Source organism: Nasonia vitripennis, assembly GCF_009193385.2.
Source record: "Nasonia vitripennis strain AsymCx chromosome 2 unlocalized genomic scaffold, Nvit_psr_1.1 chr2_random0005, whole genome shotgun sequence".
NCBI classification, from domain to species: domain Eukaryota; kingdom Metazoa; phylum Arthropoda; class Insecta; order Hymenoptera; family Pteromalidae; genus Nasonia; species Nasonia vitripennis.
In genome coordinates this window covers 1,332,095-1,359,044 of record NW_022279612.1, presented here as the reverse complement: position 1 = coordinate 1,359,044, position 26,950 = coordinate 1,332,095, and the positions used below count along the sequence as shown (strand labels likewise).

The following is a 26,950-nucleotide window of genomic DNA, read 5'->3' as shown; positions in this document are numbered from 1 at the left end:
AGAGCGTGAAATTTTACATCGGATACGCCTTAGTACTCAACTGATCGTTGTTTATTTATTATCTGATTAAACAGGTTTCTTTATTTACGCGAGTAAAGCAATATATATATATATATATATATATATATATATATGTGTGTATGTGTGTGTGTGTGTGTGTGTGTGTGTCTGTGTCTGCGTACAGAAGCCTGTAGACACTGGCTGACTAGAGCTGACGCTATGGTTGCATATCGTGCAGCGCGCACGCGCCCGTCTACACTCCAGTCTATAGCAGCGCATTTTTTTTACATAAATGTTTCTGTCAGGCTAAACTTACATACAAACTTACAGGCTAAATACTCAAAATGCAGCTCTTCTAGTGAAAAAGTGTATTTTGAGCAGATCGAACGCCTGTGAGAAATCAATGCCAACCATATAGTGACATACCTATCATCGATGCCCTCCCGGATGTCATCGACAATTTTTATGAGCGCAGTATGTGTGCTATGATTTTTACGGAAGCCTGATTGGGCGAAAGTCAGCAACACTTTTTATGGCAATGGCAGAACAATGGCACGTTTCCAGTCTAAGGGAAGTGTCGAAAATGTCTAGCAGCGCGTGCATCGTGTCCGTTAGGTAGTCAGTTAAATCCTTCAAAGAGATCCCGTCGACGTCCCCCGCGTTGTAGGCAAAGAAGTCGTCGAAGGACATCCTCGACCATCACGTATCTAAAAAATAACTACGAATCAAGTGGCGGGCGCACTGCCACCCTGGAGAGATGTATAAGGGCTGGCTCAGCTGCGCCGATAAAGTGTGCGTTAAGAGCATTTGCGTCGGTAAGCATTTGTCGCGATTCGGGGGATCCTGTGATTCCAAGTTTCCCGATTACGCTCCATATTTCCTTCGAATTAGCGCAATTGCGCAGTTTAGCTCAAAAATAGTTAAATTTGGCGTTCTGATTGGCCACTTTCACACAATTACATATTCTGTTATAGCCCGCACGAGTACCCTAATAGCGTTGTTTAAAGTCCCTCCAGGCCTTCGTTAAATATTGTAAGATATGTAGAAAGTATAAACTATGTTTATTATATGATACATGGAAACTATATATATATATATATATATATATATATATATATATATATATATATATATATATATATATATATATATATATATATACTCCATAACTGATGTGTGCTTGTTGTATAATACCCATTAAATTATGGTGTTTTTTAGTAATTGTAATTTAAATTCAGGGCAACTTGTGTCGTTATTTTATGAGGATGGTTGTCACGAATAATGCTATTAAGTGTGTGTTAAGTAGAGCGGCGATGGCTCAGTAGGCAGTGTGTCGAGCTAGTAATCCGAAGGTTCTGGGTTCAAGCCTGACTCTCGGCTTTTCTGAAATCGGGACACCTCTATGTTTACATACGTTTGTAGGGTATATACATAAGTGTCTTATAACGTCAAAGCTCCAGTGGTTGGGATCCCATTGTATACAGTTTCGTACTGTATAATTAAACTGTAGGTCCAGTCGAGATGCACGGAGAGAAGTTTTCAGCAGAAAGCGCGGTGCCCGAGAAACGCTCACCGCGCATCGCAGTGCCGTGCACGCCGAATCGCGATGTGCGTTCACTCTGTGCGCGGAAGACGATTCTAACCATTAAACGCTGTCACACCATGCGTGTAGCGACTTGTGCTGTGCTGCGAGAGACACCACGTGTGAGTCTACGCTCCCCACCACCTCCCCACCATACACTTCATGTAATCCCACCACAAACGATTCATTTAAACACCATATCACTTGGAGAAAATATACTGCTAATGAAGTTCGCAGCGTTTTAATCTCCCTAAGTGAATTCTTCAGTTAGGAGATGTTCCAGACGCACACCTTGCTGATTAAGCCAGCAGCCTCTGTCCCCGAGAGAGCATCTAGTCCATGTCTCAGCGTAGACCTTTGCGAAGAAGGTTTCGTATTTCAGAAATCAGCTCCTCCCTGATAAAGTCATTGTTCTTTGCCTAATGCATCGGGTTGTATACCTCAATTCCTACCTTACATACACAGTCCCTACCACTGTTTTGCATTTGTCCAGGCTTGCGCCTGTAAGGCAGGGAAAATCCAGAATCATGTTGAAGGAAAATTCTGTAAAAAAACTGCCTCCAAACAGCTGATGTCTTGGGTACTTTTCCCGTTGAAAAAAACTTAGAAAAAATTCGAGTCACTTTACTAGGAATCGAATCCACGACCCCTTAAGCGAGTATGTTTCGGTCGGCCAAGGCGTGCGCTTTAGCCAACTAAGCCACGCTTTAATTTTTCATTTATCTATTTTTAACTAAAAAATGTATTACAGGTAAGGATGAGCATCTAATTAAAAAACAAGAAGAAGTTTTGCAGGAATCACTTATGATGATACCAGATTGTCAACGTCGTTTATTTAAGGCTCATGAAGAATTAAAGAAAATAATTGATTCTGAACAAGATCTGAAAGAAACTGACGTATATTCAGAAGCTGAAAAAATGTTGAGAGAATCTGAATCTCAACTGATAAAAGAATTATTGCATATGTAACGAACTATATAAAGGTAACGGTTACTATATTCAAATATTCATTAAATCTTTTAAAAAAATTTTTAACGTATTTTCTTTGTTCAAGCTTTTATATATAAATTAAAAATATATGATTATTTTTAATGTTTTCAGAAACAAAAACCGATATGAATTTAGAAAATAAATCTAGATTTTTGATAAAAACTTACAATAATCTCAACCATGGAAATATTAAAATTTCATTTAATAAACTTAACATGGTAAACTTTTGTAATGCAACAAAAGAATTACAAATTCTGAAAAAGACGATGCATAACAATATAAATAGTTTAGATATATGGGGCGACGGAGTAAACTATTTTGGATCGTTCAAAAGTCAAATTGAAAATATAGTTAAGCAATGCAAGAATAATTTTAAGAGTAACTTTAAGAGAAAATTACGAAAACGTTATTACTCACGAAAAACAATGGAAGAAAATAAAAAAAAATGGATAACATTTAAAAATATGTCACTTACTAAAAAACGTAAACTAATTAATTATATAGACACTTTTATCGAAGAAAAAAAAAATGAATTAGTTTGGGAAAAGGAAAAGCATATGTTACGTAAAGATGCAGACATTGTTTTATTAGACGTTCAAACAAAACGCACAGAGGTTAGGAAGTTTTTAAATACGATACAAGAAGTAGAAAACCTTAAAAAAACACAAGTTGAAGTTTTAAAACTAAGAGGCAGCAGAATACTTGCTGAAGCAGATACATTTTTCAATAATATAATTGGTAATTACTTTTTATTATTCGTTTCTTTTTTATATATATATATATATATATAAAAATATATATATATATATAATTTATTTATTTATTTATTAGACCAGTATAATTTACAGAGTATTAATCTTACAACTAATACCCGAAATCCCCGCTAAGATAAACACAGTTACCTGATCGCAGGACTGGGATGTACAAAATATAAGAATGAATACATATAAAAATAAAGTACTTATATCTAAATTCTTACAAACTAAAAAAACAAGTTACTGATTTGTATCAATAAAGAAAAACAATATAACTATAATATATTATTGAGATCACTTTGAGTTAATAGTGACTTCGATAATGTATATTATATATAAAGCATCTTAATCTAACTACTAACAGTTGAGTTTTATCCAGTCTTTAATCATTTTCATTTGTACATATTTCTTTATATTTACAGTTTTTAGATTATTTGGTAGAGCATTGAAAATTACTATGGCTTTTTTAAAACTATTCTTATTGCTAATTCATTTCTTGTTCTTGGATATAATAATACTTTTGTTCCTAGTTATGCTATCCGATGTAAGAAATTGTGTTTTAAGGTCATCATAGTGTAGTCTCAATGCTTCAAAACAGAATAGTTGTTCAATATTTAGTGGATTGAAGAACTATAAAATTGTTTTTATTTACTATTTTTAGTATTTTTTTGTTCTGTAGTATATCTAGGTTATTTTTATATACGCCTCTCCAAGCTATGATTCCATAACTTATTATGCTATAAAAGAAAGCATAATAAATCATACGAAGAGTTTCAAATGTCATTGTTCTAGCAATTTTATAAAATATATATACAAGGTATTTTGTTTTTTTGACTAAGTATTCGATGTGTTTGTTCGATTTTAAATTGTAATCTATGACAATCCCCAAATATTGAACGCTTTCAACTCGGGTAATAGTTTTGTCTCTCATTTTAATATTTGTTTGTGCTGGCACACTATCAACATAGCTGTCGAAAGTCATACAGACTGTTTTATCTATATTTAATGTGACGGCAGGCCCAGCCCGGGGATAAGAGAACAGCAACAGATAACTTGCCTGGCGTAGGCAAGTTACCGACCGAATGGCGCTAGTAGCCAAATGTAAATAGTCTACCTATGCGCGGGTAGATGGCGTACGCGCATGTAACACAGGAGAGAGGGAGTAACTCGGGTATATAAGGAGTCCCGGAGTCAGCAGCATATTAATGATCTGGCTCTCAACTGAGTAACGTGCGAATGGTAGTACTCGCTGCTTGCTCCGGTATCCACCATACTTAGTAGTCCATGAGCCCCAGGCTCTCGAAGAGTATGTATGCAGTCTACTCCATCTCCTGTAGGCTGAGATCCAGTATCGCTTACAAATAACTATCAAAGGAATAAATGAATAACAAAGGAATGAATGAAAATATAAATAATTTTGACCCTTTATTAGTACGCCCTCTCCCATCCCTCCTTCAGTTGCGTCATCGGTGCAGGATGGTAGTACCCTGTTCTTAGGTGGCGTATCTGGTCGTAGATTCATGGTGAGATGGCAGTACCTTATACATCAGTCTAATAGCTGCGTGGTTTACCTTAGTGTGCGGGGAGTGCGTAGTGGATAGACCCTACTCACCTCCGGCTGCTCAACTGCATTAAATAAGTACTAATAAATAACGCCCGTGGAGGCGGCAGTATTCGCAGGAAGGAACAGGAATCGGAAGTAAGCGAGCGAGGTTTAGAAATGATGACAAATTACGTAAAATAATAAGACTATGGTTATATTTGCTAGTCGCGAAATAAACGTGAATTTACAATCATAAAATAATAATAAGCGAGTCGCCAACAACTTTGCGACTCGCTGCGACGCCAGAATAATCGCGCTCGCACGCGTATATCGTCGTGAAGGTCGCGCGCGCCGGATCACCCTCGCATGGGTGATACACACTCACACATACACTCTCTCCCATGCACTGCGCGTCGCACAAACCTTCTCTCTCTCTCTCTCTCTCTCTCTCTCTCTCTCTCTCGTCGACGACGTTCCTAATCTTGGACAGGCTGCGAGACTTGGCCACTGCGCTGGACCGCTAGGCAGGAGGATCACGATTACCCGGACTCCGCGTCGTTTTTTAATAACCACTAGTCAGCTGACCATATCTCACTTGCTGAACTAATACTTGATGCTTGACATATATAAAATTGATTTCATTTCATTCATTAGCGTATATTTATGCCCTGGTAGAAATGCTTACCAACGGTAAACTGTTGGCCAAAGTGACGGTTTTTGCAGGTTCATTGGCCAACCATAATCTACTGTTGGGTTATTTTCTGCCAGGCTGGAGACAAAACTTATAGTTGCCAACATTTCACCTTGTAAAATATATAATCCACAAATTTAGAATAAAAGAATTATGAAACAAAAACAATAATAAAATAATATACTATTTTTAAAAATCTAATTTTATTTTAAAATCTGAAGTAATTATAACATTAAATCTTAATACTTATTATTTTAATTTAAATTGAATTAGAAGAATGTATTGTTGTTGAGTAATATTATGTAGTTATTGAGAAAATATATTTATTTTAATGTGATGTGACGTATTAAACATAATATCGTAGGGATTAGATTTTAGTTAATACTATAAATTTAATTGTAAACTAATATAAAAATTTAAGGGAATAACATTGAAGTCTTTAATTTAAGTTTAATATAATAATAAGATAATTTTAAATTTATAAGTTAAAAAATATTAAATGAAAAAGTATATTAATGTAGTAATATAAGCCATGTTTCATGGGGCGCGTGGTAGCATGGCAGCCGACAGGGTAAAATGCGTAGGTTATTATACTAGTAATAATATTTATTATTTTAATTTAATGGTTGTATTAGCTATTGATTAAATATTGATTGAATATATTTTATTTTTAATATATTTTCTATTTTTAAAGTATTGCATAATAATTTAAAAATGAGTGGAAGAACTCAGAGTGAGTTCCGACAAGGAAAGGGATTGAGTGAGTGAAGGGTTCTTTAATTAAAAACACACTATTTCGCGGTAAAAGAAAAGTGCACTTGCTGTGGCATAAAAACCCTCACGGATCAGAGGTAAAAGCCTCAGCAAGTGTAAGCTTTATTGAAAATAAGAAAAGGAAATTATACAAATGAAAGAAAAGAAAAGTGACTCTAGAGAAGAAAAACTTATCCAAAAAGACGCACGTAGAAACGCAAAGACGCGAGGTACCTTTGACGCACGCAGAGAGCTCTCTTACCGCAATATTGCACAGAAATAAGCTGCAGCTGAAGAAGACGATGAGCTGGCCTCGCTGTAGTCCGCCGCTGCTTCTGTCCTAGTCCTTGAGGTCTGGAAACCGGGCCTGGGGAGCGAGAAGATGGTCCGCAACCGTGTACCAAGCGCGCCCCGACGTCTCGGGGAGCCAGACGCTTGGCACGAGGGCAACAAGGTGTTGCCGCAGCTCGCTCGCCCTGGAAGGAACCACGTCCACAAGGTGAGCACCTTCCCAAAGCACACTTAGCCTAACGTCTCGAGGCACACACACACGCGAACGACGCGATCGCGAATTTTCCGCAAAACGCAAAACACTAATGCAGAACGAATTGAACAGGGATTGCTCTTAGAAGGGCAGATCTCAAATTCACTTTACAATGCAAACGTAGAAAAGTGCAAGGAAGCCAGACGCACGAGTCGCTTGGCGGTCCTAACAGGAGTGAGTGCACGCGGGCCTTTTGCGCGCTCGCGAACGGGGCCGGCGGCGCGCACCTCGACGCATGCGTGCGCGCCGCTCAACGTCGCAACGGAGAGCGCGCAGCGGCGCAAAATTTAAATACCCATCAAACCCGCATCTACCCTACTTAACTCATTAAAAATGAACTGAACAAATATTATTAATTGGTTTTCATTATTAAATATATTTAGTCTTAATTAAAATGGTATATTTTATACCTAAGACAAAAATGACTAGTAAAATTTTTACTTGTCCAGTTTTTTAGGTGGTTAAACAATAACTAATTTTCTTTGTGTATCTTACACGATGAAAACTGGGTAAAATTTGCCCCTTATTCAGGTTACACATTTATTACTGATACATAACCATTCGACACTTATTATTATAGCGAATAGCGAAACAGGGTCTATGATACAATGCACTATAAGTATACAAGAAATGTACTAAAAAAAAATTTAACCACAGCAGACTATGTCCAGGTATTAAAATCACCTCCCGAATGGCGAAACATGGTCTACCATACAATGCTCACTACAACTAATATACCAAATAAAATTTTCACTTACTGTAGATGATGTCCAGGGGTCAGGTTGACCCTTAAGTTAACCCATTATAGTTATGGTAAATGATATATGGTTCTACCTTTAAAATTACACCAAGTTTAACCACCAAGAAACGTCGTTTATAATCATAAGTATACTATGAGCGTCAAAATTCCAGGAAGAGCAAAATTCCAAGAAGTCCAGAAAGATTCCCTGAAATATCCGGAAAGTGCGATATTTCATCTTTACATTAAAATATTGCAATATTGGTGCACTAAAAAAAAATGAAACGGTAAGAATATTCTTAGATATTAGAACTCATGTGACAGTTAAAAAAATTTTCATTGGTATTGGAGGAATTTGAATAAATTGAACTGGAAATGATGTTTTGGACAGAAATTTAAGCAAATTAATATTATGTAGATGTAGAAGATGTAGATGTAGATATAGATGTAGAAGATTGTGTCGTGCGCCGAAATCAACTGTAACGTTTCTACTTTTCACCGGTGTCGGGTAGCCGGTCGGATCCAGGATTTGGTTAGAGGAAAAGGGGTATTAAAGACTCTGTTTGTATTGTTTAACAAAAGTAAATATGTATTTTGTGGATAAATCAACAAGGTGGGTGAGTGATATTAAGGCCCACCTGTAACAGAAATATGTATTCGCGGGCGTTAGGAATATTTCGCCTGTGCAATTCAAATAGTTGTTGATCGGCGTGTGCTCACGAGGACGAGACTCGTTGTTATTCTAGTTTCCTGATTATCTCGTGTTCTCACGACGCTAATTCAGAGAATCGGTGTACGGTATCGAGAACTAGCTGTCACGTGTGCACACGAGACGGATTCGTCGGCGGTGGTCTAACTCTGGCTCTCCTTGCAGTATTGTATGCTTACGGTACTGCCTGGATTAGAAGCTCGAGCTGAACTGTCAGCGACGCCGCGCGGTCGGCCTTATAAAGCCCCGCGGCGTGTATGTGTGTGCTGTTGTGCGTGTATGTCGGGCAGGTGTGTTTGCTGCGCCCGCCGCCTGGCGCGTTACGACTGAATCGCTTGTCGGGCCGCCACGGCCGGTGCTTGGCCGGTGCTTGGTTTAGTAAGAACGATGATTTACATAATATGATTTATAGCTGTAATTCGCAGTTTTTCAGATATGAGTGTATGACTTGACATAGTCTGAGAGTCGATTTGTGTAGTAGTGAGGTGTAGGAATTCGGCAGAAATGTTTTTATTTTATTTAATTGTGAAATAAATTTGAGACGGTGTGTGTCGTAGAGTGGGCATTGCCAGAGTACTTGGTTAATGTCCTGTTCTTCATATCCGCATTCGCACTCGGTAGAATCAACAAGACCAATTTTAGAGAGAGAAGATGCTAAGCTATAATGCCCAGATCGGTAGCGGTTGATAGTGGTGAGGATTTCGCGAGGAAGTTTTAGATTGTTGAACCAGGGTTTGGATGAGCTATTGTAAAAGTGGCGGAAGTAATCGCTTCCTTTGTAGGCGCTTTGTTCTATGAGGAGTTTGGAGGTATTATTATTAGTAGTGGATTTGGTTTGTTCTTTGAGGTCAGTAAAGAGTATTTTTAAGGAGCTTGTAATCGTTTTCTGGGTTGCAGATTTAGTCAGTAAGTCTGCATTTTCATTTCCACGGATTCCTATATGTGCTGGTACCCAAAAGAATTGAATGATACTTCCGTTTGTAGTTTTTTCTGAGAATTCAAGATTTTTTTTCTTACGTTCAAGGATATAGGGGTTGCTTTTTACATTAATCGTAAGGTTTCTGAGAGACATTATAGTGCTTAAGGAATCCGTGAAGATAATGGCATTTTCGTTCGGTCTTGTTAATGCATAGTCTACTGCTTGGTTTAGAGCGATACATTCTGCGGTGAATATCGAGGCATTTTGATTTATGCTTTTAACGGAGTGTGGCGGTTCATAAATGACACAAGCGGTTCCAACCGATTTACCGTTCTCTATCTTGCTGGCATCAGTGTAAATGGCATACACTTTTGCCTTTTCTATAAGGTCATCGAGTATTTTATTGGGATCAGTGGATTTTTTAAGGATTATTCCTAACTCGGTGTTAGTAATGACAGTGTAGGTTAAAACGTCGCATTTGTAAGCGTAATTGTTATAGTGTAATCTATATATGATTTCTTTGGCCTTGGGGAATGCAGTTTTGATCTATTGGAGTAGTAGTCTGTTACTGTATTTTTTATTTTTATTTCCTTTGTTTAGATTGGTGTTAAAGTGAACGAGTGTTTCGTGTATTACAGGTTTTTGTTAGATATGATTTTTTGTATGTAATTAAGGCAGAGGTATGAGGTGCGTTCTTCAATTGGGTCAAGTTTCGACTCGGCTAGGAGAACATTGGTTGGTGTACTTATTCTGAAGCCGAGTGCATATCTGATAGCAGCGTATTGAATCTTTTCTATCTTTTCAATTTAAAGTTTTTGCGTAGGAATGAATATGAAGCATCCGTAGTCGAGGGTAGATCTTACAAAGCTCTTATATAGAATCAGTAAAGTGGCTGGATCGCATCCCCACCACGTACCTCTTAGAAATTTAATTAAGTTTAGAGATTTTAGTGATTTTCTATGTATGCGATCGATTTGGGGTTGAAATGATAGTTTGTAGTTAAAGATGATTCCGAGAAAACGTACTGACTCGCTAGATGGAATTGTTATATTTTTTCCCCGTATGCAATTTATATGCATTGTTTACGCTGTAGTGCGGAGTCGCCGAATAATGATCGGATGCACATTATAGGTTAGTCGAGTTTAGGACTACTATTTTAAAGAACTATTATTGATTATTACTTCATTTTGAAATTTTATTTTTATAGTTCTAGGCTGTTAGATACTATTCGTGAGATCAGGAAGTACTCAAGCCATGAAGTTACTTAGCATGCACACTCGCACTTGGATACTGAGATGCAAGGTATGTAATGTTTGGGGTATAGTTTCTAATTAAAATCTGCGATAAATGATATATGTAATCGACTGCATACAATTAGAAATGTGTCTATTGAAAAAAATTGATAAGCTGGTTTAGATATAACTTTGATCTGTAATATAATTTATCAGTAAAAAATACATGCATTTCTCGTGATGAAATGAAAATCTTTTTGTCTTAGGCAACATGAGGCTGTTTCGTGCTTAGAGAAACTTTTGCATCTTCGGATTTGAACTATTTTTGAGTCTTGTGATTTGTAGACTGGTTACTCTGATCTTAGCTCAAGCTACTCTTACCGCCCAGAGTGAAGCTTTAATTAAGCAGGCTCAATCTACTACATTAACAGCAAGAAACCTTCTGCAAAAATCTGGAGAAAGTGCACTGAATGACACAAATAAAGTGAACGACAAAGCTACTGAGCTGAAGGCTAAATTAAAGTAGTTGGAAAGTGAACTGGAAAAGGAAAAGCAAGATAAAGCTGCAGTCAAATCACAGACAGAGTCTTTAGCTAAAGAGTATGACAGATTAAATGCTAACTCGCATAGTGGTCGATACAGGTGAAGTGCCTATGTTTATAGCATTGCGTAGTTCTGAATTTAATGATGTTCAAGAACAGGCAGTATGAGCTTTGGGCAATATAGCAGAAGCCAGTTCAACATGCAGAGATCATTTTTTATTTAGCGGTTTCTTGTCTCCTCTTCTTGTATAAGTTTATACATTATTGCATTACACGTTGTGCATATTGGACTGCATGTTCTTTACGTCTTTCTTTACGTCCACCATTGCAAGCTTACAACGTTTGGGATGAACTACATCATAATAAGTCAAAGCAAAAAAGTAATTGAAGCAGCTCAAATATCACTTTCAATACACGACTACAACAGTCATGAATGAGGTAGCGGTTATGATCGTCACTCAAGGCCATCATGGTCAGTCAGGGTATTTGAAGACATTTAATGCTACCTCAAGCGTGTTAGATGATATTTTTGCCTGCAATATACGACAAGTTATGGACTTTGCTGAGATTTTCAGTAATCCAATTATCATTCGACTACTGAAAGAAGAAGAGTCAGTATATAATGTTAATCAGTATTACGTTAAGTGTAAAGATGATGTTAAAAAATATCAAGCTATTATTAATATTTATGGCTTGATCACAATTGGACAGGCTATTATTTTTTGCCGCACAAGGAAAACTGTTACTGGTTAGCTGAAGAGATGACTTAAAGCCATGTAAATGTAAAGCCAGTAACAAGTGTTGCTAATTTTGATATACCAACCGATCAAAACAGGAAGGCAGACTGTGAGAGGTTTACGTAGGATAGGAAAGACGAGATTCGGACTCAAAGAACTCATTTGTAAGTATAAACTTATTAATTTCCTTTTTTGTTTTTTGAACAATCATCAGGATAATACATCTTTAAATCTATTTTTAGGCAAATGTCCATTACTAATGTCTACCAGGTATATTACAAGGTTATAAGAAAAATCGTAGCGGCTTCTATTATAAATTCAGATAAAAATCCTGATACTGCATAGTGGAGATCGTCTGCAAGGTCCTCATCAACTAAATGCAAAGAGGTGAGCATATATGCGCTCAAGTTTTTAGCTGTGTGTATTATGGCTCTGATTGGCCATATTAATTTAGGTGACCATGAGGGGTACCTATTAGTGTCATTTTTCAATTGATTATGAGGTTGCCATTGCGAATAGAGATTTTTATGTATTTAAAATAAACTCAAAACCGCTGTCAATTCATTGGAACGTAGCTTCCTCCAATTAAATGTATAAGCCCAATAAATAAAATATTGTTTCAATATACAGTATATTGATGATTTTTAAAATACTTTCAAACTTAGTTATTTTACCGAAAGAGCACCCGTCACAATATCGAATCATATAATTTTCATAAAAACATTTAAACCTTAATATTTTCAATATCATAGGGTTCTCGTAACCTCATAATATCATGAATTTTGTCAAAACATTCTGAACTTTAGTTAGCGAGTTAGGAGGTTTAACAAAAATTGTAATTTTCAGTTATACAGGGTATACAGGGTGAGAGACAAAGAATTTGAACCCTGATATCTTTTAAACTAAACGGTGTTATAAGCTGCAAAAAGAACCTAGCCGAGGTGATCAAAAGATCGATATTTTTCCAAAATTTCAACTTAATTAAAGTCTTTTTACTCCCCTAATCGCACGACATAGAAAACCCATATTTTTTAGTTTTTTATTTGTAGCTTGAAAACTAGTCATCAAAATGGTTTAAAATTTTGACCGCAAATAGATATTATCGTTTTTTATTGTCATACATTTTTTCAAAACGTTTGACAATTTAGTTTTGGAAATATTAATTTTTTTTACAATCACCTTTTTTTATCATAAAAATTAAACGAAACGGTCAATCTGGAAAATCTTGCGGGAAAAAGTAGGCAATTTTATGCTCCCAATTTTTTAAAGTCCTTCACCATTTTAGCAACGATTTCTATATACTGTGGGCTTTTCCTGTTTCCCAAAAACTCTGGATGTTTAATGAATTTAAAATTGCATTTCCTGCATTCCCATTTAGATAAATTTCCAGAAAATCTTGGAGACTTTAGCGAAGAGCAGGGTGAACGCTTTCACCTAGACATAAAGGTGATGGAAACTCGATATCAGGGTACGTGGGATGAAAATATGATGGCAGACTTTTGTTAGATGCTTAAGAGAGATGCGCAAAGAAAAGATAAAAAACGTAAAAGGAAACCTTTGCACAGATCATTTGAAGAAAAGAGAACTCGTTACAGCACCAAAAAAGAAAATGAGTAAAAGACGCTTACATAAACTCTAAAGTTAGTTCTTAAATTTATAAAATTTTGACATATATAAGTTAAAAACGTAAAAGTAGCTTTTTCTCAAATTGCCCTTGAAATGACCTCGATCCTGACCTGATAGAGTTAAACTGACCGCAGATTTGGATTCAGCAGGCCAAAATACTATAGGATATAAGTGTCTCAACCCCAGATCAAAACAATTAATTTTGGTTGTGTGGCTGTGTAATGTACGCATTCTACCCTGCCGGCTGTCATCTCTGCTGAAAATAATCATATGATAATCATATGATACTTTCGACCGAATCCTCATATGAGAATCATATGATTGTCATATGATATATCGTAAATTCTCATAAAAATAAATAATTATTTTACCCCTACTTGATACATATTAATTATCTTTCTTTGTACTGCTGATTTGTAAGTTGCATCGAGAATTAATTTTTTCATAGATATTACATTGAACAAAATCCGGACTCGTGGAGATTTGAACCCAGAGCCTCAAGATTATGAAGCAATCGTTTTACCACCGAGCCATCGTGATCTTTGATGTCGATCACTTTATTAGAATCAAATAGTCATAGTAACTTTGATAAACGATCCCGTGTTAAGTACATTAGAAAACCGCGTTAAAACAATTACAATGTCATATGTCTGTTGTATGACTCTAACAACCAATCGAAGTAGTTCAATGAACATGACATTAACAACTATATCATATTGCGCTTTTTTAAAGTTAATTCGTCTCATCGTCAGATCTCGATGTAAAGAAAATCTAAAAAACTATGACTGTCACCATGACGAACATTTCGCAACTTTCCATTTATCGTCTATATTGATGCAGTTGTGTCTTGACGTTAAATTTACTCCTGTTTCTCTTATGTTTTGTCCGTCGTTAATAAAATCTAATCCCTACGATATTATGTTTTGTGACGAAACACGAGTCTCGCACATAAACATGTGTAAAGGCGGCTGCGATAGACGCGGCATGCGCAATGAGCGCGCACGCGCATCGAACGAAATGCGAGTCAGCCGCGACGCCCCGTGAACACACCTATACAAGCTGATATGCAAGTATTGCCCCATCTGCTCTCACTCCTCCCAAGGATCAAGCGATCATACTCGATTCTATAGAAGGCTGCACCATTGATGATTACTTGGACGGCATTGAGAAAATTACCAATTTATCAAACGTGCGTTTTATCTCCAAGATATCTGGCAATCGTGAGTGCATTTATCTGAACAGTGTGAATTTAGTGAACAAACTAGCGAGTGGAAAAGTGGTAGTTAATCAAAACGTTTTATCTATCCGTCCCTATATAGAAAAAAATAAACGTATAGTAGTCATTTCCAATGTCAACCCTTACATTCCGCATCATGTCATCATTCAGAGCCTTTCAAGTAAAGGTATTTTAACCGTTTCCCAAATGTATCACATTAAACCCCCGTCCAGCAAAGCGGTCCGTGCTCATATTATGTCCTTCAGAAGACAAGTATATAATTATTAAAGAAGAAGATGAGCACTTGCTACCTGATTCTTTACAAATTATACACGACGAAACTACGCACTGGATATTTCTGAGTACTGAATCAGCCAACTGCTTTTTGTGTAAACAGCATGGACACATAGCCAAAGTCTGTCCTTCAGGTCAAGATGATATTCAAAACAGAATTCCTCTTCAGCCTTTCCTAACAACAATCGATACAGGACACAAGCGACAAGCTACTTCTTCTACTACTGAGAGTCTCGAAGAGTAGAATCAATACATAGATGAAACAGCGCTAAACTCGCGTTTAAATCGGCGAAATACTTTTATAAAACCTGATGCTAAGAAAATTAAACCAAACGACGAAAACTCCAACGGAACAGGAACTGTAGACAACTCCACTTTCACAGCTGTATCACTTGCTGCAGTCAAATCTGCGTTAGAATCCAGCAACTCCATGCCAAAAAAGTTCGCTCTAGATTTTGACAACTTTTCTCGGTTTTTTAATGAAACTTATGGCAAAACGAAAGTTGCAGAAATAGCAGTTTCGTACGCTGATGACACTGAAGGTTTACTAGATATGCTTGATTTAAGCTATCCTATAGTTTCTGAGAAGAGTCTCAAAGCAAGAATTGCGAGAATAAAGAAAAAAATACGAAAGTCGCATAATCTTCTAAGTGAATCTGATTCGGACGTTTGATCGACTTAAAAAGACTAAACTATGATTACAGACATACCTTTAATTATTATATGCGGCGAGACATGGCTCAGTTCCAACAACCGTATTCAATTCCCCGGTTTTTTGACATTAAGATTAGAATCACTTTAGGGTATAGATAGAATAACTACTCCTACTAATGTTCTACATGCAGAATTTAAAATTGTTCCTCTTATCTTTAGGGTAAAATATCTCTGTGATACCTATCTCTCTAAAGAAATGTCCAATACAAGTTCTTCGACGTATCAGTGCATTTTAACTTATTACAATATTTACATTAAAAAACAACCAAAGAGGTTTAGAATAATAAGTCAAGGTATCTGTGATATCATGGAATTCGAAAATAATATTATTAAAAATGTAAAATTTAATGCATATTGTTACGATTATGATGTTATTTCTTCAAATATTACTGTTAATATAGATATAGGAAAAAATTCATCTAACCCGAATAAAGTTATTGACGAATTACTGACTAGCGACAAAATATGCCCTCTACACTGACGGCAGCAAGGTTAGTGAAGGTGAATCTGTTGGCTCTAGTATATACTGCCCTAGTCTTAACATCTAACTTAAAACAAGTCATAGTAAATTAATGTCTGTCTTCTCGGCCGAATGTGGCGCTATTACTAAAGCTCTAGAATTCATTCTTCATAACAACATATAAAATGCTGCAATTTTTTCCGACTCCTTAAGTGCTCTGCAAAGTCTGGCAAACAATAGAATAACGGTTAAAACTAACCCATTCATTTTTTATTGCAAAAAACATACTCCCAAATCACAGTCAAAAACCCAACTTATGCCCCGAGATTTTACTGGATCCCCTCGCATGTAGGCATTTTTGGTAACGAATATGCCGACAAACTCGCTAAAATAGCAACTCAAAACAAAGCAACTGAGTCCCCAGCCGTTCCCTTTACCGATCTTAAAGAGACATTTATGAAAACGATGCGTCTTAACGCTAATTACACCTCGTTGTCTCAGGGAAACTTTAAGGGCTAGAAATATTTTGAAATCTTTTTTAGAGATACCAAATACCCTTGGTACATGATGTCTAAGCTTTCAAGGACCTACATTGTCACTGTCAATAGATGCAGAGCCAATCATTACGGGTTAGCTGAATCTCTTCATCGTGTACGTATTGTCAATGACGCTCGGTGCAAGTGCGATTTTTCCAACGAGGATATCAATCATGTACTATGGCAATGCAGGCTCTACGATAATAATATGAAAGTTCTAATCGAAAATCTTCAAAAAATCAAAGTATTTCATCAACTCAAAAAGTATGCGTTTTACGAAAAAAAATGTAAGAGCGCTTTCGATTCAAAAATACCTAAATAATGCAACTAAATTTTTTTCAATTGCAAATAACGATTATTTGTTTATTGTAAATCAGTAATATGTTTATAACAAAAAAACTGACGGGTTTCAGACTACGTAACTAACAAATTTCGATTCAGAATCCAAAAAACATAGAAAAACTTTAAGTTACTAAGGGGAGCTCAAAATTTACACTCAGATGGCACCAGCGCCGGGACTAGCGCCGAGTTACGCTCCCGTTTACGATTTTTATTTTTAGTGCGACATATTGTACTCACTGAAAAATCTGTTTTGTAACACACCAACGGTTTTAGCGTTTTTCGTACCTATTAATAGGGAATAAAGTGACTCTTTTTTGACCGGTGGGCAAAAAAAGTTTTGAAAATGCTCAAATCTTCTAAACTCGCGTGAAATTCAACAAGAGCAGTTTGAAACGCGAAAATTAGTACGTGCGTTACAAAAAATATGGTATGCACCAAGGACTAAGGGGGCTATTTGGCTTCGTGTGGTTGCAGTACTCGTCTGCGGCTTGTAAACGCCCTCGCCTGAAGTTTGCTTCTCTCTCTCTCTCTCTCTCTCTCTCTCTCTCTCTCTCTCTCTCTCTCTCTCTCTCTCTCTCTCTCTCTCTCTCGACTTTTGTAGACTAGGTTATTAACGCGATTGATAGACGAGGGGACGTGTGTGCGCGAGCCGCAACGATTTTCCAGGAGCGACATCAATGAGCGAAGTACGTCCGCATTCGCGGCAGCTGTTTCGTGCTGCGGGGAGTTTGATTGCGGTAGTCGAGATCATAATATTGCACCTTGTTTTCGATAACTCAAAATCTTGAGACTCTTGGCAGCAGCGATTGTGATAATAGCTGACCAGCTCGTTTCTGCTCCTCTAAATATCCATTTCTCGTGGAAGCTAGTGCATTGACAGCTGCAACAATGTTAATGTATTCTCTCGAGACTTTGAGCGAAAATCCAACAACTCCGCGTCTGTTATCAAAACGTAAAATCTCGTATACGAGCAATAACATCTCGAGCTATATCCAGACGCGTCATAGGCCTTATCATCCCTTAGTCATGGGCTAAGCATACATTGATATGTTTTCCTCCAGCACCCCCGAAGTGAGTGAGTTGTGGCCTTTCAATATTGATTTCTTAGAGTACCGAAGTTGTAGTGTGGGACCTTAACGGGTCTCGGTCTACTGTAATTAATTAATTCAAATATCTGTAATTCTTTGAAAGTATAGAAAATAAATATTATACGATTTAACAAATATGAGAATTGAAATTTGTTACAGTGGTTTTTTAATACATGTATTATTTTTATTTCATTTTAATAATTACAGACATTTGAATTAATTAATTACAGTAGACCGAGACCCATTAAGGTCTCACGCTACAACTTCGGTACTTTAACAAATCAATTTTGGAAGGACCACAATTCACTCACTCCGGGGGTCTCAGAAGCCAAAAAATTGGTAATCTCAGACGACAGAGGTCGACCAATATACCGCGAGTCCTGACGTAAAACTGCGCAGAGTCTCGAGGATGGGTGGTAGCTTTGAAATCCCCCCCTCCCACCCTCTCTCTCTCTCTCTCTCTCTCTCTCTCTCTCTCTCTCTCTGGTGAGTACAGTTGACAGCTCTGCTGATACATCATTTTTTCTGTACTGTTTTTCTGCTGCTCCTTGCCTTCGGGCCCTCTTCTGTTGTAGATAGTTGCACGCTTCACTTTGCAACCTTCACGTCGATATATAAATCGCCGAAGGCTGCAATTTTTCTCTTTTATCATTTCCACTGCAAACTTTCTACAAGACCCCTAACCTCCAAAACTGCTTGGCTTGGCTTGGCTTGATTTCTCATTTGCACGGCGTCTCTTTCTCACTGCAATCAACATCGTGGCGACATCTGCTGCCTCGCGGGAAAATCTTCACGGCGTCTTCACACTTTTCGAGGTCGGTACTTTCACACTCTCTCCACTAACGCTCCATTTAGCCGTAAGAGTTACAACATCTACTCTCTCACTCCGTCGATAACTTATCATCCTCCTACGAATATCTACTTTACCGACTGCTAGTAAGTTATCGACGAAAAATGAGTTCAAACGGCGAGAAGAGCGTGGAAGTGCCTTTTCAGTCATGCAGCAGCTGTACACAACCTATACAGCACAAAGACCCCAAAAGGTGTAAGTTTTGTGGTCTGTACTACCACGCCAGGTGCCAGAACACAACCAACGTGAAGGCTATCGTGGTGAATGACAGGCAGACCATCGCCTGTCTCCCATGTGCAAACAAAAACAACGCCACGGGTGCCAAAGTGAGGACTAAGTCCACCTCTACTACAACATCAGCCACGGGAGTAACTGCAACAACATCAGCAGGCAAGAGCACTCCCAAACAGCAGCAGCCGGGGAACAAGAAGATAAGGTCAGCACCACCATCAACGAACACATCGAGAAATCCCTCACCAGCCCGCTCGGCCGGTGTGACAACATCAACGCCGTCCGTTGAGGCTACCTTGAGGGATATTCGCAGTGCCCTTGACGACATTCGCAATGCTCAAACGGAGGCCCTCAAGACACAGAACATCGTGTCGGAGAGGATCTCCAAAATTGAGCAGCGTCTGGGCCCAATTGAGAGGCGACTGAAGGCCCTCGATTAGCTGCCTGCATCAAGACCCGCATACAAAATGCTGAGTCCACCATCACCGAGCTGCAGGCACAAATTTAAGATCTCTCATCGAGGGAGCCCGACAATGCGGCAGGACAGCAGCACTGTGCCCAGCGCTGCGGAGATTTGCAGCCTGCGCAGTGAATTGGCAGAGGTCAGGAGGCGACAGGAGCAGACCTCTAACAGTGTGTTTTTTGTCACGGGCCTGCATTACACCCGTGATACCTCGCTGCATCTCCTCGCTTTCTCAGTCGTGAGCGCGATCCTCAGAAGGGACATAGCATCAGTCAGGACCATGGGGAGGCTTGATGCAACCAACAGCTCTGCCAGGGGTGACGGCAGACTGCCACCATTAGTCGTCACCGTATCTTCAAGTGCGCTTGCACGCTCGATCGTCATCGCCAAAGCCCGGAAACGTAAGCTGCACACCAGCGAATTGGACGCCACCTTGCTGGAGGAAGCTAAAGCTCTGAGCCCTGACCATCAAGGACTCGTAAACATCAACGAGCTGCTCCCCTCTGACGTCCACAGGCTGCGTTCGAGGGCCAGGCTGGAGGCCAAGAAGAGGCAGGGTTGCCGAACATTCATCAGAGATGGGAGACTCTACATGCGCTGCAACGACGACAGCGAGCGTGCTACCGTCATCAACACCGACGCTGAGCTGGAGACTTTTTTAGCCCGGTTTCCGCTTGCTGCCGACATCGTTCAACACTGAGGCTACAACACAAACACATCATTCCACCACATCCACCATCAAGCTCATCTGCCATGTCTTCATCCGGTTCTAAGGTATCTCTGTCCGACGGTCTACGAGTCTGTCATTTTAATGTGAACTCGCTTACGGGTCACATTGAGATGATCAGGCTTTTCTTATCCACTCGCTCTCCATTCCACGTAATAACTGTTACCGAGACCTGGTTGAGCGACAAGGTTACGTCCATCCCTTCACTGGATGACTACCTACTGTACAGACGGGACAGAAACAGAAACGGAGGAGGTGTGGCCCTCTACATACATAAATCACTGACAGCTAGCGTTATTTCATCATCTGATGGTGAATGGTCAGGCAAGCCAGGTAAGCCTGAATATCTTTTCTGCGAGGTATCGGCAAAGGGAATCTCTCCGATCTTCGTGGGGGTTGTGTATCGTCCTCCTCACGCTCCATTCTTCCAAGGCTCTAACTTTATAGACCAGCTAACAACCCACATGCACAGCTACTCCACGAAGGTCATAATGGGAGACTTCAACTCTGACCAGCTTTCTTCATCTGAATATGCCAAGTTCATCAAGGCCTTCATTGATGAAAATTCCCTTTCTTCTATCCCCTATGGTGCCACGCATCATAAACAGGGTTCGGATACCTGGCTTGACTTGTGTCTAATCGACGAGCAGGATCGCCTGCTGTCACACTGGAAGACAGACTCACCTTTCATCAATGGACGTGACCTTATCACGGCCACTCTCGACGTACAGACAACACGATACGTACCTAACACATACTCCTACAGAAACTTTAAGGAAATCAACGCCGAGAAGCTAAGGGACTTTCTTAGCGCATGTGACTGGTCATCCCTCATCGCTTCATCACTTGACGAATGCATCTCTACACTTAACGCTAACCTCACTAAAGTCATTAATCATCCCCCCCCCATTACGGACTGTAACACCGAGAAAACAACGTCACCCGTGGTTCATCACGGCTCTTCGTGACCTTGTATCTGAAAGGGAGAGACATTACAGGCGTTTCAGGGACTCCAGGCTTGATTGAGATCTCCGCTTATACAGACTAGTTAGAGACAACGCTCACAAACAGGTCGAGGAAGCCAGGCTGAATTATTACTATTCACGCCTGTCAACCTTGACTGATTTTGCCGAGATCTGGAGAGAGCTGGAGAAGTTTGGAATTTCTGCCACTAAGGCCCCTTTGCCACTTCGCTTTAGCACAGATGAACTCAACAAGCATTTCAGCTCGATCTCCAATTATCCATTAGCTCCTACTGTTGAGGAGTATCTTCTAACCCTGGAAAGTCTTGACCTCCCGGAACATTTCGAGTTTGGCACCATAACGGAATCGGACGTGTTAGCTGCAGTATCGCACTTAGATACCCAGGCCAGTAAGTATACAGTGAAGGGTGATTAGCGCGGGCCGCCTGAGACAGAAGTCTGTGTTGTACCCTTGAGATTACTTTTCAAATCTGGAACGTCGAAATTATGCTTGTATTTACGTTCTGCGCGGGCAAATTTCCAATTAAAATTAATTATTCACAAAAAAGGATTTATTGATCGATTGTTACGGGACTATCGACCTATTACTCAAAAGAGTTAGTACCCCAAAACAGTTAGTAGGTGTAAGAGCTATGTTTATAGCTAGCATGTATGAAGAAATGTATTCTTCCAGAAATAAGCGATTCCGTATGTATTACGGATAATGCTTACACAAAGCCAGAAATTTTACAAATGGAATTTCTCATGTTTAAAACACTAGAATTTTCATTTGAACGGCCGCTTCCGATGAACTTCCTCAGGATATACAGTAAAGCTGGAAAAGCTCTGCCAGTTCATCACACATAAGCAAAGTAAAATACTTTTTGGAGAAATGCCTGGTTCATCACAGTTTACCATCATCCACCTAGCTTAATTGCAGCAGCTTTTCTCTATCTGTCCTTTCTTTTGCTAAGGAATAACTTTTCTCAAGAATGAGAGAGCGATCTCATATGGACTAAAACTTTACTACATTATAGTACACACAAGTTGAGTAATGTATTGCCTGTAGTAAAAGAGATTTCCGCTATCAACACTTATCTTGGTGCCAAAATCAGAAAGCAAGAACTCTTGAACTTGCTTTTTAATATTTCAAGTGCGATTATTAAATTGGAAATTCTGACTATACTACCTTAATGGAAATTCGATGTTCGAGCCCCATTTATTGGGCGAAAATTTTGTCCGCTTTCCGCGAAAAGCCTCCCTTTACGAGATATCGATAAAAAACGGAATCCTAAGTGCGGACCATGAATCCCGTCATCGGTGACCCCGAAAACCTAGACATCATCTATTTGCGTTTAATAATCTTTCTTTCTTTTTTTCAGGCAAAATATTTGTTCCCAGGGCCAATTTTATTTCATTTCGAAAATATTGTTTAATTCCACCCCCACCGAAAAATTCATCTTTTGCCTTTGATAAGCGGGCCAGAAATGGCATATTTTTCCCGAAAACTAGTTTTGCGGGATGAAAATAAAATTAGTTGGGCGAAGTAAAACTTAGCAGGGCAAATATATACGGTTTTGTCTGTAGAATATGAATCCGAGTCCTTAGAGAGGATTCCCTAAAACAATAAAAGAATGTTTGACTATCCACAAATTTCCTCGAATGTGCAGAAAAATGTAGAACATTACGGTAATGCATTAATATTTGACACAAATCATTAAACCTTGCGTAAACATTAAACGAATGCTGATTGCTGTTCATCGCCCCAAACGAACGGCTGATCTTTCTTTGTCAGCCAAGTCAAAGTCCCGGCCAACGTTGCGTAAATTTCCAGTAATTGTCTATACCACTTTGCAGCTGAGGCGCCACGCTGTTTACGTTTCGTCGGTGAGATATACGCAAGCGATGCTAGTAGAATTTGCTCGAGTGGTAGTGGTTCGCGGTACTCTTGCCCGGTCGCCAGTACGGTTTCGGCTTCTTTGGAAACTTTTCCAGTCGTAGCAGTTCATATGACGGGTCAACCTTTGCAGTTCTGGCATCAGATTTTAATGTAAAAGGTCTAGTTGTTTTTTCAGGCTTGGTTGTGGCTTTATTTCCTTCATCATGCCTCTTAGGCATGTCACAAAATCGCGCACGGGCCCGTGCGCGCCTTGGTATCTTCTCTCTGCGTCCGTTGTTGGAATCGCCTGTTCGTGCCTTACCGTCTCGCCGCTGCCGTATAGAACTCCCAGCTTTACCACTCATCTTTATTTTTCTCGCATTATTCTGCGGCTACGCCTGTAAATACGAATGGCAGAGCCGCCATCGTATCTGCTTCGGTCATTTGCGCTAGGGTTAAATTTCGTTTTTCCGTGAGACGAGCTAATTCTTCCTTCTCGCTACACGAATTTATTTTAATGCCCACCTACTCCGACGCTCTTGCTCGTTACCTGCAACGTTGAGGCCCCAGTTTGTGACGGGGGAACCGGCCGTGTGCACGGCGGCCACGAAGATGCCGCAGAGTCAACAAGCAGTTTCTCTATCTGTTAAAATACTACGCCACGGCTATCCCTCGATGACGCTGGAGTCACCCACGTTAACCGTCGGTGCAATGACGACTTTGTGCACTGCAACTAAGACACTCGCGTATACAAAATGCACGGTGAGTGAAGCTCGCTGCGCTTTAGTTGCTCGGCTGCCAACGGCGACGACGATGCTGCGGCTATATCCCAGTCCGACCGTGTCAAGTCCGCGAACAGGAGATAGGATGGACGGGGATCGTAACAGCAAAAAGCGCAACTTGTGAATAAAATAGTTGCATATATTAATCACTTTAATTGTTTACAATAGTCACGCGCGTCGCGCAAGAGGACGGTGTTCGGTAAACGAGCCGCGGATTCGGTGGCAAGAATCTCGACTTCGACGTCTTTACAGTCACGTAAAGAAATTCGTGAGATATACGGAGATGCGAAGCACGCGTCGAGTACGATCTCTGGTGACCAAGGTCAAATGACAGACTCCGGTCAAGGAGGCGTCCCTCCTAGCCAAGCTGCTCCACTCCTCGAAAGACTCCTGGGTAGCTGCTTCTGGACGTCAAGCTGAGATCGAAGGTGCCAACCATGGGAGTTGATTGCTCGGATGATGCTCGTCGACACGATACATTTACCGGGATACTTTAGTTTAGTCTCCGCGCACGTGTGTTTACTGGTCTCAAGCCCGAAATAGTCTACCTTTATGCGCAGTGTCTCACGCGCGCCTCCGCGCACGACTTGGCAACACTGCGCTTGCATGCCGAGCTAACATCGCTCAAACAAACGAGCCCGCGCAATATGAATTTGAGACCGCTTGTTACAGAATAAAGTATTGAAAATACACAAATAAAATACATCATTGCTTATTGAAATTACTATGATATTCTATATTAATTTCTAATTCTAAAACATTAAAAAACATTAAAAATTTTGTCATCAGAGAAAAAATGCGCTCTTCTATTTACCTGATGGGTGGCATGGAAAAAATAGAACTTTTAACATAACGAATAATATTTTTTACTATAATGTTGGATAAAGTAACTGAGGGGGCAATAAGGGAGGAGGCGAGGGGAGGGGGGCTTCATGAATAGAAAATAACGCGTTTTTTGAAACGTTTCAATGTTATTTTGTGGGAGGCTGAGGAGGGGCTGAGGAAAGGCTAAGGGAGGGGACGAGAGGGGCGGCTGAATTTCACCTTGGCCCAAAACAACTATATAATATAGGTATATAGTTGTTATATCCGTTACAATGCCGCTACCCTAAGCGGGTCTTGGGCGTTGTCGTCCAGATCGGACGGGTAGGTGCCTATCACCAGTACACAGCGCGTCATCAGGTTGCGGATAGAGGAACAGCCCCTGAGAAGGAGATTAGCTGCGAATAAATTGAATAAGCGGCCGCGGACAGCCGATAGGAACAGGCGTGGGTGTGATGAGCCCACACTGTCGAACGCATTCATCTAGAAACACTACGCAAGCACCACAACAAAAAACACTTCACATTATCTCTTATCTCTTAATCTATCTCTTTCATCACACATTACAAAAATGGGCAAAAATCCTGCTGCCGAGGAGGATGCGGGGGCGATGAAAACTGCCCCGAAAGGGGATGTGTAGAATGATTCGTCACCTGGTCTTACGCGGTAACGATGCCAGCAAAGGCGCGCTGCCTTGCAGGGGGGCGTTAGGATGCGAGAATGAAACCGTAGTGTGTCTGACGACGAGTTTACACTGTCCTCATCAAAGTCGGAAAGCTCTTATACTTAGTTCTAGAGAGGTATGGGGGTTATCACCTCTAGAACGGTAGACTCACCTGCGATCGGAACAGGATCCAAAGCGCGCGGGTTTAACATACTATCATGGCTCAAAAAAATCAAAACCAAACCAAAAGGGGTTTTAGGGTCGGAACCAGGAATGTTCGCACTCTATACAGCGCAGGCGCGTTTAAAGAACTCATAAAGGAAGCTGATAGGTACAATCTAGATTTAGTGGCAATGCAGGAATCGTGGTGGCCAGATGGCGGAGTACTGGCATCGGGTAACTTTACGTACCTGTATGGGGCCGGGAGCGGGGGATCCCTAGGCACCGGATTTCTCGTAAGGAAAAGCATCATACATTCGGTTAAAAGTTTCAAATCCGTCAATAATAGTCTCTCGTAAATCATTATCGAAGGTGAATGGTATAGATATATATTTATTTATGTACACTGTCCTACGGAGGACAAAGAAGAAAAAGCTAAGGATCTCTATTACGAAACTTTAGAGCAGGTAATCGATCAGTTCGCGTCTTACGACACAAGAATAGTATTAGGCGATTTCAATGCTAAAATAGGTCGGGAGGAAATGTTTAGGCCTACTATAGGGATGGAAAGCTTGCACGAAGCCAGCAACGATAACGGTATTAGGGCCATAAATTTCGCGGCAGCAAAAGATCTTATAATCAAAACTACATGTTTTAAGCAGAAGGACATACACAGAGCAACGTGGACATCGCCGGACGGGGCCACACAGAACCAAATTGATCATTTTCTCATTGAAAAAAGACGTCATACTAACGTTCTCGACGTAAGGGCTCGTAGAGGGGCAGATAGCGACTCGGACCACTTTCTAGTAGTAACCAAATTAAGAGCTAGATTAGTAGCGAATCAAAATAGTAAGCGAACAAAGAAGGTAGAAAGCTTCGATATTGAAAAGCTACGAGATAGAACAGAGCGAATTAGGTACCAGATAGAAATTAATAACAGGTTTCAGGCACTTGAAGAAGCAAACACATCGCCGGAGGGGAATGACGAACCGAATAGCTTATGGGGGGACATCGAAAAAACGGTAAAAGAGGCCGGGAACAAAGTAATAGGTATAAAGAAAAAGCAAAAGAGCAAACGATGGCTAGCCGAAGAGTGCAAACTCTGGTTTGAAAGGCGCAAAAAGGCTAAATTAGATAGCTTACACAATAGAAGCGATAGGACCGTAGAAGAGTATTCTAACGTAAGGCAAAGGCGGGTGTGATCTACAGAAATAAGAAGCGGGAGTATCAAAAAAATCTTATTAAGAGAATAGAAACAAACAGTAAGAAAAATAACCCCCGCGAAATGTACAGAGGGATTAATGCCATCAAAAAGGGTTTTAGGAATAGAGCACAATTGGTGAAGGACGAAAACGGGGACCTCGTAATAAATTACAACGAATTACTGTCGCTGTGG

General features: G+C 39.8%; 2 protein-coding genes and 1 pseudogene across 4 annotated transcripts in view; all 3 read left to right on the top strand.

Annotated features, from left to right (window-relative positions):
- Nucleotides 1-26,950, top strand: part of Tbca (tubulin-specific chaperone A) — a 95,589-nt gene that overhangs the window by 51,878 nt on the left and 16,761 nt on the right. Inside the window, 2 exon segments of one of the 2 annotated variants that reach the window (NM_001193310.1) lie at nucleotides 2,334-2,565; nucleotides 2,684-2,995. In NM_001193310.1, coding sequence (NP_001180239.1) covers nucleotides 2,334-2,551 — 218 coding nt within the window. In that variant the 3' untranslated portion in view covers nucleotides 2,552-2,565; nucleotides 2,684-2,995. 2 annotated transcript variants of the gene reach the window in all.
- On the top strand, nucleotides 2,688-3,608 carry LOC116416453. Of its 2 annotated transcripts, none has more exons than XM_031925144.2 (2): nucleotides 2,688-3,310; nucleotides 3,404-3,608. In XM_031925144.2, the coding sequence occupies exons 1-2, from the start codon at nucleotides 2,698-2,700 to the stop codon at nucleotides 3,457-3,459; spliced, it is 669 nt and encodes a 222-aa protein (XP_031781004.1). In that variant the 5' UTR covers nucleotides 2,688-2,697; the 3' UTR covers nucleotides 3,460-3,608. The 2 variants fall into 2 exon arrangements, with proteins under 2 accessions (XP_031781004.1, XP_031781005.1); XM_031925145.1 differs by having other exon boundaries at nucleotides 3,421-3,532.
- LOC100116144 lies at nucleotides 9,908-11,218 on the top strand (annotated as a pseudogene).

What these genes read in the sequence shown, in the direction of transcription:
- LOC116416453 (XM_031925144.2), top strand. Translation starts at nt 2,698, where the DNA reads ATGAATTTAGAAAATAAATCTAGATTTTTGATAAAAACTTACAATAAT. An exon ending in ATTTTTCAATAATATAATTG is followed by an intron (nt 3,311 to 3,403) that starts GTAATTACTTTT and finishes TTTATTTATTAG; the next exon opens with ACCAGTATAATTTACAGAGT.